The sequence below is a fragment of the Nilaparvata lugens genome, chromosome 4 (genome assembly GCF_014356525.2).
Source record: "Nilaparvata lugens isolate BPH chromosome 4, ASM1435652v1, whole genome shotgun sequence".
Classification (NCBI taxonomy): Eukaryota; Metazoa; Arthropoda; class Insecta; order Hemiptera; family Delphacidae; genus Nilaparvata; species Nilaparvata lugens.
Window position 1 is genome coordinate 34,213,216 of NC_052507.1, and position 12,347 is coordinate 34,225,562.

Here is a 12,347-nt window from a genome sequence, read left to right on the forward strand (position 1 = left end):
TTGTACTAGCAGACCAAAGTTTGTAACGCTCCTTACCACTAGACCAACCCGGCTGGCAAGATTATAATAAGTTCATAATCTGAATTATGTAGCAGGCCTGTAATAATTATTCGCATCTTTGAGGAAACTTTGACGATGTTGATGATGTATGAATTCATCATACATGTAAAATACACTTTCTTGCCAGAATTCCTGTACTCTGTTCAAGGAAAAGTTATTGTAGATTGCCATTATGAATAATTTGATATTAAGCATTTTTTTCTAAATACAAATATATTTTTTGATAAAGTTTCATCTATTAGGAAATTATACCAATAACGTCACCTACAATGTAAATAGCATGAGTTCAAATGCAATACATCAATAATTCAAGAAATTCCAAAAATGGAAAAATTGTCAACTGTATACACTAGATTATTATCAAACAAAAATCCAAAGTAAATGTTGTCAACCACCCCGAAGACTTCTGCTACTGCAAATATCGACAACAGGGTAACAGATAGAAGGAGATTAGATGAGGCTCATCTTCGATGTAGAAGCAGTCTTTGGGGTGGTTGAAAGTATCAATTCGGATGCAATTAAACACTCATCAGCATTTGAACAAACGCAATCTCTCATTTCTTCCCATCTGTAAACAATACATAAATGCATTTCCAAAGAAAGTGGAGAACAAGAAAAGGATATGGGTAAATTTAAAAGGAATATGTAATCTTAACTGATGGTTATTATAGATTGGAGGTTTTACAATTTTTCGTTACTTTTACGGTCAGTTCTTCGATCTGCTACTAGTTTGCGATTTCTCAATGAAAACCTCACAGAGCTTATGACGCTATTGAACTACTTCTTCTGTTATATCCCGTACAGGAAGCCTGAAATAAGCGAAATCTGCCTATAAATATAAGCATTACTGATCTACATGATGAGAATAGAAACTCTACAGCATAAAATGTTTTGGGAGAGTCGATACTTACTTTACAACAATCCAGTACCAAACAAATGAGGGACAGTTTACTGCGTTGAATGGCGGTATTCCAGAGCTCAAAAACTAGGATTGGCTTCAATTTATCGAAAAGGGGATGGTCAATCAATTTATCAACTGCCGACCACTGTTCAGAGTATAACAGCAACTGACTGCATAGGCCCTGTAATCAAGTATATAGAAGTACTTGGCATTTAGAAACAACAGATTTGAACTACATTGAATTCTGAAGGTTACTAGAGTAGGATTATGAATTTGTAAAAAATATAATAGTTTTCAAATTTATAAATATAAAATGAATATTATCAATTTATCAATTGGATATTAAGCTGTAACAAAGAAAATATGAGTGCATCAACTGGAAAATGCACAGTACTTGCTCCAAGTTAAAGGCATAAGGGTCTCTATTGAAATATTGATTTTATCAAGATGAAATTTGTTCTAGATAAGAACTATTCAAGAGTAGCTTCGAATGTGCTATTCAATTTCGAATTAGGCTACACTAGTTTGATTCTTCATCTGACAGTGAAACAGCTAATCTCAATATTCCAAATAATGATATATCAATAGTTGGAATGCATAGTTCAATTAATTTGATATTGAATAATATATATTCGCATCACAAACGTTTACAAACTGATTCAAAACCAGTTAGAAGAATATTGGATTAATATCAACTTGAGTTCCAAATCATCAAATAAATTTTTCAATTACACTATTTCAATAGTTAATAAGTGGAAAAAGAAGGATATCTACCATCAAGTCTTCAATCCAGTGAACTTTGTTTTTCACCGTCCTCAAGTACAGTTCGCTCACATTCAATCTATTTCCTTCCTTGAGAATTTCAGAGTAGATCTTCGATATCGTTATCGAATCTAGCCTCTTGAGACAGTTGACTGTACGATAGTGACGGCTGTCACCAGCTTCCACGAGCCGTTCGTAGAGATGGAGGTCGGATTGGCTGGCGGCAGCAACAAGGACCCTGCACAGAGACAGACGACCTCTGCTGCACAATTTGCATAGCAAGTTGCATTGGCTCTCGAGGAATGTCAGGCATTCCTTGTCGTCGGCAAGTGATATCAGTGATAGAAGAGTTATCTCACTGGAAGAGTCACCACTGGACCTCTCTGTTAAAAAGGGAAATTGAATAAAAACGTAAATTTTATCGTAGGTTAAGGAGCATAATATATCGAGCTGCGTACAGGCTTACGTGCTGCGAGACAAACGTGCGTCTCTCCAACATGGATTCGCTAAGTACGGTGATCGCAATCACAGCGCTAGTTTGCCACGTGTTCAATTTTTGCCAGCGGGAGCTTAACGAGTTCGTTGCGCGCGAACCGGAATCGAGCGACCTGCGAATTCCGTTTGTGTGTCACGCAGCGCGTGAGTCTGTACGCACTTTAGAATAAAAACATAATATTTTGGCTTGTTTTAATTATTTAAAATTTATGAATTATTTATATTGTTGTTCTATTCTATTTCATATTCATTGCCATTTCTGATAACGGTATTCAATTTTATATATTGGTTTCTTTTTTCACATCACAGGTCATACGAGTAAATAACGAGCATGTGAGCAAAGTACATCTGAGGGTACACAATGTGATTCAACAAACAATATGATAATTATAGAGAAGGATAAAGCATGAGTTTGAATGAAAAGCTCACGCACTCAAGCAGACAAAATGTAATAAGACAGAAATATGTCGAAAGATGTATTTTAAAGTTCTTTATTATTTAGCACTGTTTGGAGCGCTTACTGAATGGCTCAAAGTCAGACAATGAAATATCAATTAACAATCATTTTGAATAGTTATTTTAGGTGGAAATGGAATGTGTGTAAGTAAGAAATTCAATGTAGTTGTTTAGGTAGTTGCAATATACATCTGTAGTTGGTTCATAAATTAGATTCATTCTGATTTATGATAATTCCATGCTAATGAATTGGAACATAGTTGTGTTATCATAATTTGTGATGGAGTGACTCTGTAATTGTATCGAATGTGATTCTGATTACAATAATGTCAGTTCTCATGAGAACATCAATCACACTTATCCTAGATTGTCTAGATCAGGAGAAACAACACTACAATGAAATAACATTCATTACATGTTCCAAAAGTTTATGTTTTTTCGCCCCACTTGGATGTAATGAGCTGTTTTTCGTGCGTCATATGGAGGCCGAAAGTGATTGTTTTCTGACCAGGCCGGTAAAATTTTTACGGCCCTAGGGCTGTAAAATAACTTTGAAGTCAGCTGATTCTAATTTGATGTAAACGTGTTTACAAAATAGTTTATGAAGCGAAATCAGTTTATGCTTCTAGAATTAAATAAAGTATTTTGCAATAAGATACTATAATTTTATTTGGATGAATGAAATACAAAAAAGATATTATAAACTATTCAAATTTAATTTTCAGAGTAGGATAGAACTTCTAACCTAAACTCCCGAAGTCGACAACAACAAGCATTGTTGACGTTGACATTCAGATCAAAAAACTTTTCATTATTTGTGTTTATTATTCAATAATAATTAAAACATTTATAATATACTAAAAATAAAAATAAAAAAAAAAACATTTATAAAAATAAAAATACTTGAACAATTTCCTGATATTCAGATTTGCTAGAGCTATGACCTTCCACTTTTGCTTTCGGAAGTGCTTAATAAACAATTATTCTTATATGCGGTATATATTGTTTATTTTTCAGAGTGGCGAAAAATAGCGTTCGCACCACGGGCAAAAATGTTTTTCCGGCTCTCAATCTTTTCTAGTCCTCGGCCTACGGCCTCGGACTTGAAACCCGATTTCGTGCCGGAAAAGTATCATTTTCGGCCCTAGGTGCGAAATATACTATTTCGACACTAACCTTCTGTTGGCTTGAGAAGTTCGTGAAGAAGATTGCTTACAACATTCTTTGAAATGGCCGAGAGTTGTTGGTTTGTGGCATCGAATGGAGGAGACTCACATATCAGTTGCTTAATAACGTCCTGACTAAGTCCCGGGTTTTCTTTGAGATTTTTTTCGAGTGCACTCATAGTAGGGTGAGTAAATCCTGGTAGAAGGCGAGTGATATGCTTGCAACTGCATATCTGTGTATGGAGATGATTTAGTTCCTGAAGAATAGAATAAAATTTCTATTTGATGACGTCAAGTACATTATAAGATCAAAATATGTACAATGATAGTGGAAACGAGAGAATATTGTAGCTTGTAAGAGATAGTCTAGAATGCAAACAAGATAAAGAATAAGATGTATATTCTTGTATTCTATATATTCCTGAAAGACAGAGAGATAAAATTTCAATGTTTTCCAAAGATTCTATTCTGGTGTATATATCACATATGAAATTATTTTGTATTGCCTCAAATTTCAACATAAGATATTATTCTTATCTTAGTGTTCTATTAATTATGTGATTGTATAGGCTACATTGAATTAACATAATATGATAGTTGTTCTATTAAAACTCTCAGAATATCTACTGAATCCAATTATTGTAATGAATTATTGGAAGTGTTAAGTAGCCAAAGAACGTTTAGGCTATAAATATTAAATGACTACTGTATGACTATGAAACAGTGTTTCAATAACAGTATCTGCACGGAAAAGTTTAATTTTCAAGCTAGCCTACTTTTAACAATGTTAACCTATTATTATTTATTTTATTAAAATAATAAAATTGAATGTACAGTTATAATGAGCCGTTGAAAAGGATGCAACGCCATTTCAATGTGAGCTGTGTCGGTCTTTGGTGAATCGATTGTGCGCGTATGTAGATTTAGGGCGGCTACCTTTGTGGTAGATAACACTTGAGTTGTTTGACTTGTCTCTTCATAGTTTTTATTCATTGCTTTCATATTTTTAATTGATATTTCCTTTGCTTTGTGATTATTAATATTTATAATCGGTGATGATTTTAATTTTATAATACCGGTATTACATATTTATCTTCTATTTTATGTTGTAGGTTACTTGAGCTCACATATGATTATAGATAGTTTTTAATTCTACTATTTGATATTTTCTTATATTATTTTTGTAACATTTTAGAGGTCACTGTAGTCACCTTCCAGGTTCACATCCATATAAGAGGACTGATTTTACATTGCTATTAAAGAGTCGAATCTTTGTGGCTTTGGATATATTTTTATTTGCCCAAATTGACCTCAATTGTATAAAAGCTCCGTTGCTTTCTTGATTCGACTCTTTACATCTTGATCAGCTCCTCCTTCTACAGTGACCATACTACCCAAGTATAAAAAGGACTCTACCAGCTCGATATTGGAGTCGCCCATTTTCAAAGGCATGTCTGTTCTTGCATTTACTCTCATTTCCTTTGTCTTTCTAGCATTTATCTGCAAGCCGGCCTTTATTGCCTCATTTGAAATATTTCTCAGCTTTCTTGCATGTCAGTAAAGCGCTGTGCCAGTAGACATATATCATCAGCAAAGTCCAGAACCTCTAGCCGCCCTCTTAGGCCCCAAGGTATCCCTCTTCTCCTACCTCCACCAGCTCTTCTCATCACACTGTCCAAAACCAGCAAGAATAACGTGGGAGACAACACACAGCCTTGACGGACTCCAGAAGTGACAGGTAGGGGTTCACTCAAAATTCCTGCATGGAGGACACGGCACTCACAATCCTCATACATATTTCTCAGAATGCTCACCATCTTCTGTGGGATGCCATAATTAATCAGTGTACTCCACATCACTCTTCTGTTAACTGAGTCAAAAGCTCTTTCGAAATCGATGAAAGCCAGGTAAACAGTGCTCTGCCATTCAACACTTTGCTCTAAAATTATCCTCAGTGTGTTTATTAAATCTACACAGCTACGGTGCTTCCTAAAACCAGCTTGTTCTCTCCGTATTTCCTTTCAACAGAATCCTTTATCCTGTTTAGGATTACTCTTGCTAGCACTTTACTAGGCACTGAGAGCAGTGTTACCCCTCTCCAGTTTACACAATCTGTAGAGCAACCTTTCTGGGTATCTTCATTATAGTACCTGTCTTCCATTCTGCAGGAACTCTTTCTTCTTCCCAAATTTTGGTGATTAGGGGATACAAGATATCAGCACTCGTCTCTACATCAACTTTTAAAACATCTGGTGAGATATTGTCTGAGCCAGGAGCTTTTCCATTTTTCATCTCACATCTTATGAATTTGAATAGTTCATAATATATATCTTATCTTTATTTCATTCATCCAAATAAAATGATAGTATCTTATTGCAGAATACTTATTCAATTCTATAAGCATAAACTGATTACATTTTGTAAACACGTTCACATCAAATCAGAATCAGCTGACTTCAAGGTTATTTTACAGCCCTAGGGCCGTACAAATTTTACCGGCCTGGTCGGAAAACAATCATTTTCGGCCTCCTTATGACGCATGAAAACCAGCTCATTACATCCAAGTGGGGCGAAATAGTATATTTCGCACCTAGGGTCGAAAATGTATGTTTTCCGGCTCGAGATCGCGGTTTTCAAGTTCGAGACGAAGTCGAGAACTTGAAGCGTTCGAGAGCCGGAAAAACATTTTTGCCCGTGTTGCGAACGCTATTTTTCGCCACACAAAAAAAAATGTTAAGTTGACAATTTTGAAAGCAAAATTTTAAGGTTATGCTACTATAAATCATACAATGTTAATGGAGGTTATGATAGTATCATTGTATTCTATTGTTCGGTATCAAAACTACAAAATAATTCATATCAAGTTATAGAAATGATCATTTATTGATAGTTTAAATACCTATTAATTATACTAGATACATAAATACATATTAAATTATAAAAAATAAGCATTATTTATTGTATACGGTATATAGTTTAATTTTGGACTTGAGTAAAATTTTCAATATTTTTTGCAATTGTGAAGGAAGATTTATGTTGAATTTTTATTTGGAAATGATCAATCTTATAAATTCAAAATTGTAGTGTAATTTTTGTGGACTTAAAATTGTGTGCGAATGAGTTATTATTTAAGTTATGTAAGTTACATAACCTTTAGACTGTGTATTCCAAATTAAGGTTTGAAGCAGTTTTGGGCAAATGCCTGTTGTTTTTACCTGAATTGTATTTGCATATGAATAAATGAAATAAATTATTGACTGTTAATTCTTTGTTTTTCACGTAAAATAAATTATACAATCATTATACTTTTTATACAACAAATCTCTATTATTTTATTCTTTATTATTTAAATAGAAGTTGAATGTGCAGTTATGATTGTTTGAGAACATGAATCCTCTAGCAGATTCTACTACTTTTTTCTGAGAGGTCAAATGTACATTCAAATTGTTTGTATTTACAGTCTATTCTGATTGGTTCTCATGACATTTAATCTCAAATATTTAACAGACTTTTGTGCAATCTGGCCTTATAATACAGTATTATAAATAATACTTCTAAAATAAATAATAATTCATCCATTTATCCATGAGATATTGCACCGGGCAAAGCGCCCGGTGCAATATCTCATGGATAAATGGATGAATAGAATTTTCATTACTATTTTGAAATAATGTGATGAAAAAAATTAATATAATTGCATGTTTCACAGTTTTGTCTCAAATTACTCAAAATATATCTAAAAAATTGATTGAAATTTAAAAAAAAGTAAGTACGGTAACTAATAAAAAAAATAGCTAATAAAAGTCGAAATTCATCGACAAAAAAATGTCATTGACCGAGATTCGAACCTTGATCATGTTAATCACCGAGTTATGAGTACTGATGTATTACACCTTTACGCTCTCGGCCATTGCGTATTGTTGAACGTAGGGGCCTGACTCATAAGACTTAGCAGACACGTATACTGTACTGTAAACTAGACTTCTTAAAGTTTACTTCACTCCTAAAAAGAGTACAACAGACTTTGGCTCATGACTTATATTATTAAAATTAATATATTATCTGTCTCACAATGAAATTTTCACTCTGAATCAAGTCAGGTAACGTATCTAGGCTACTACTATAATATAGTGTATAGCGGCCAATTTGAAGCCGGTTTGCCGGCATTTTCACAACAAAATATTGCTCTGAAATAGTTAAATCATAGAAAAAACATTCAAAGATTCAATCTTGAGTGGGCCTAATGTTTTCTCTAAATGTTTTAATATTGAAGAAAAATATTATCTAACAGTTTTAATAATGAATTTCGGAAAAATTACTAGGAATTTTCAGTCAAGGATGAGTTTCACCAGTAGGCTTACCTTAAACTTCAGAACTCTGCTGTATTTTCTTATTATTATTGTTAATTGTATTGCATTAAGAAGTGGAATTCGATAATAAAAAGAAACAATAATTGTTAATAATTATTATTACTTTTAAATATTGATACAATTATTGTACTTTGATTTCAAATTCGATTCTTCACTTTTAAATACTAGCGATACGTACCTTTCTGACAATGGACAATGCAGCCAACATTATATTGTTGAGGCTATTTATAAATATTAAATTATGAAACAGTAATTTATAAAATATATTATAGACATAATACCGCAATTCACGATACATAATTATATAGATTATTACAGTCGTTATGAGATTATCTCTTTATGATTTGTGAGATCGGACACGATCAGCTGTTATTCAAGGTCATTTTACAGCCCTAGGGCCGTAAAGTTTTACCGGCCTGGTCGGAAAACAATCACTTTCGGCCTCCATATGACGCACGTAAACCAGCTCATTACATCCAAGTGTGGCGAAAACGTGTTTACAAAATAGTTTATGAAACGAAATCAGTTTATGCTTCTAGAATTGAATAAAGTATTTTGCAATAAGATACTAAAATTTTATTTGGATGAATGAAATACAAAAAAGATATTATAAACTATTCAAATTTAATTTTCAGATTAGGATAGAACTTCTAACCTAAACTCCCGAAGTCGACAACAACAGATCAAAAAACTTTTCATTATTTGTGTTTATTATTCAATAATAATTAAAACATTTATTTATACTAAAAATAAAAAAACATTTATAAAAATAAAAATACTTGGACAATTTCCTGATATTCAGATTTGCTAGAGCTATGACCTTCCACTTTTGCTTTCGGAAGTGCTTAATAAACAATTATTCTTATATGCGGTAGGCCTATATATTGTTTATTTTTCAGAGTGGCGAAAAATAGCGTTCGCACCACGGGCAAAAATGTTTTTCCGGCTCTCAATCTTTTCTAGTCCTCGGCCTACGGCCTCGGACTTGAAACCCGATTTCGTGCCGGAAAAGTATCATTTTTGACCCTAGGTGCGAAATATACTATTTCGACACTAACCTTCTGTTGGCTTGAGAAGTTCGTGAAGAAGATTGCTGACAACATTCTTTGAAATGGCCGAGAGTTGTTGGTTTGTGGCATCGAATGGAGGAGACTCACATATCAGTTGCTTAATAACGTCCTGACTAAGTCCCGGGTTTTCTTTGAGATTTTTTCGAGTGCACTCATAGTAGGGTGAGTAAATCCTGGTAGAAGGCGAGTGATATGCTTGCAACTGCATATCTGTGTATGGAGATGATTTAGTTCCTGAAGAATAGAATAAAATTTCTATTTGATGACGTCAAGTACATTATAAGATCAAAATATGTACAATGATAGTGGAAACGAGAGAATATTGTAGCTTGTAAGAGATAGTCTAGAATGCAAACAAGATAAAGAATAAGATGTATATTCTTGTATTCTATATATTCCTGAAAGACAGAGAGATAAAATTTCAATGTTTTCCAAAGATTCTATTCTGGTGTATATATCACATATGAAATTATTTTGTATTGCCTCAAATTTCAACATAAGATATTATTCTTATCTTAGTGTTCTATTAATTATGTGATTGTATACATTGAATTAACATAATATGATAGTTGTTCTATTAAAACTCTCAGAATATCTACTGAATCCAATTATTGTAATGAATTATTGGAAGTGTTAAGTAGCCAAAGAACGTTTAGGCTATAAATATTAAATGACTACTGTATGACTATGAAACAGTGTTTCAATAACAGTATCTGCACGGAAAAGTTTAATTTTCAAGCTAGCCTACTTTTAACAATGTTAACCTATTATTATTTATTTTATTAAAATAATAAAATTGAATGTACAGTTATAATGAGCCGTTGAAAAGGATGCAACGCCATTTCAATGTGAGCTGTGTCGGTCTTTGGTGAATCGATTGTGCGCGTATGTAGAATTAGGGCGGCTACCTTTGTGGTAGATAACACTTGAGTTGTTTGACTTGTCTCTTCATAGTTTTTATTCATTGCTTTCATATTTTTAATTGATATTTCCTTTGCTTTGTGATTATTAATATTTATAATCGGTGATGATTTAATTTTATAATACCGGTATTACATATTTATCTTCTATTTTATGTTGTAGGTTACTTGAGCTCACATATGATTATAGATAGTTTTTAATTCTACTATTTGATATTTTCTTATATTATTTTTTTTAATAATTTAGTGTAATATATTTTACAATGTGATATTTTTGTAAAAGGAAAAGTTTTGGGCTATTATTGTTTTTTAATAAATAAATACTAGACCAATAAATAAAGGTTTTCTCATCTGAACCAATCAATTACAGTACTGTATCCGAATTGGAGTCTGGTTAATATCCCGCTTCAAGATTCAGAATTGAAGCCTTGAAAATTAAACAGTAGAAGAAGTAGCAGTAGTAGTAGACGCAATAATTGCGTCAACAATTATTGTTGTGTCTACTGGTAGCCGCCATTAGTGACAAAACGACATTATTCCAGGGACCATTTACAGGGACCTTAAACCGGGATTTTTGGTAGCCGTCACCTGGTGGCCAGATCTAGTGACACCGCTATTGTTCCTCTGTGCTCAAGTTACAGTACAGTCATTGAGACAGCTCTTAAAAAAGAAAAACAATATTTCGTCAAGAGTTCTAATCTTATTTTAAAAGAGATAAATCTTATATCTTATACGAAAGTGAATGATAAGAATTCCGATTTTGATTATATTATTCACTTACAAATTTTAACAAAAACCACCTGCTTTTTGCTTTTAAAATTAAAATTGCTCTAATAATACAGAAAATGATTTACTGCAATTAAAAATAAATCTTAATATTTAAAAATCTAGATTAATAATTCTGGTTTTCAATTATGTGATAAAAAAATAGGAGTAAATTTGTTTTTCTTACCTTTAAAGCATTGTCCTTAAATTCCAAATAGTTTAAAAAACCTTTAATATCGGATTCTTTTCTTTTGATGACGATTTTATCAAATGATTCATCAGAGAGTGCAATATAGTCTGCATTATTACCCATCTTATTGAGAGTATTGGTGATTACCCAACAAAACTGACAATTTTTCTCATAGTACCGTTGGTTTTTCTGAAAAATATGATGGTTGTATTGACAAATATTAGAAGTAATTATCCTAGTCTTCTAGAGGCTAAATGAAAAGTAATTGACAATATTGTGACTGACAAGAAAGTGAAAGGCTGGATTGATTTTGTAAAAAAAGTTGTATCTTGTTTATTGTACTACTTTTAAGATAGTTATATCAGAATGTTTTGACAAAAATCTAATAAAATTGGTTATTCTTATAAGAATACGGTAGACTACCATAAAACACCTTAAAATTATAAAACGTGGAGCTTTAGCTTTTATATATATTACATTTGATAGGCTACGTTAATAAAATGAACAGGATAATGAATCTATAGTTTGCTGCAAGTACAAATTTACTAAATCCGATTTCTAATTTGCCTATCAATTTATTCTTAGTAATAGAACAATAATAATTTATAATACCTTTTGGATTACTGGTTAGAAGGAAGGTCCCGCAGGCGATTCATCAATTATTATTATTATTCATATTTCTCTATACAAGAACAATTTTTATTTAAAAAATTTCAAGCACTAACCCAACATCATAAAACAGCAGTAGGCCTAATGCTTTTCTCCGTCTTGAACAGTTTGATTACAAGCTCTACATGCATTTTTAAATTGGCATACTTTTGTGATATAATATCTTTTTATGAATGCACGATATTATGTGATCACTGCAGCAATGCACATTTATTTTATCTAAAATCTATGCTAATCTTGAAAGGAAATGTGGAACAGTTTGCAGAACTTTGAACTTTAAAAGCAAACAGTTATTATACATAACTAGCTCACTATAACGATCTTTAATATTATTGTCTTTGTCAGACCTCTTGTCTATACATCAATACATGATAAGAACTGAAAGTAATGGAATATAATCTGTACAATGTATAGTCTTTCATTGTTTTTCTTTAGAATTTCCTAACCTATAACTGTCAATATTATTAGCTGATTGCTAAGTTCAATGCTTGCTTGATAATAAAGTCATGATTTTAATATAAAA

General features: G+C 32.3%; 1 protein-coding gene across 1 annotated transcript in view; it reads right to left on the minus strand.

Annotated features, from left to right (window-relative positions):
- LOC111062947 overlaps positions 1-12,281 on the minus strand; it is a 77,265-nt gene extending 64,984 nt beyond the window's left edge. Inside the window, exons 1-5 of the mRNA XM_039426980.1 lie at positions 11,768-12,281; positions 11,153-11,344; positions 9,269-9,514; positions 1,736-2,106; positions 972-1,142 (exon numbers count right to left, since the gene is read on the minus strand). Coding sequence (XP_039282914.1) covers positions 972-1,142; positions 1,736-2,106; positions 9,269-9,488 — 762 coding nt within the window. The 5' untranslated portion in view covers positions 9,489-9,514; positions 11,153-11,344; positions 11,768-12,281. The remainder of the gene's footprint in view (positions 1-971; positions 1,143-1,735; positions 2,107-9,268; positions 9,515-11,152; positions 11,345-11,767) is intronic.
- Between the last annotated feature and the right edge of the window lie 66 nt (positions 12,282-12,347).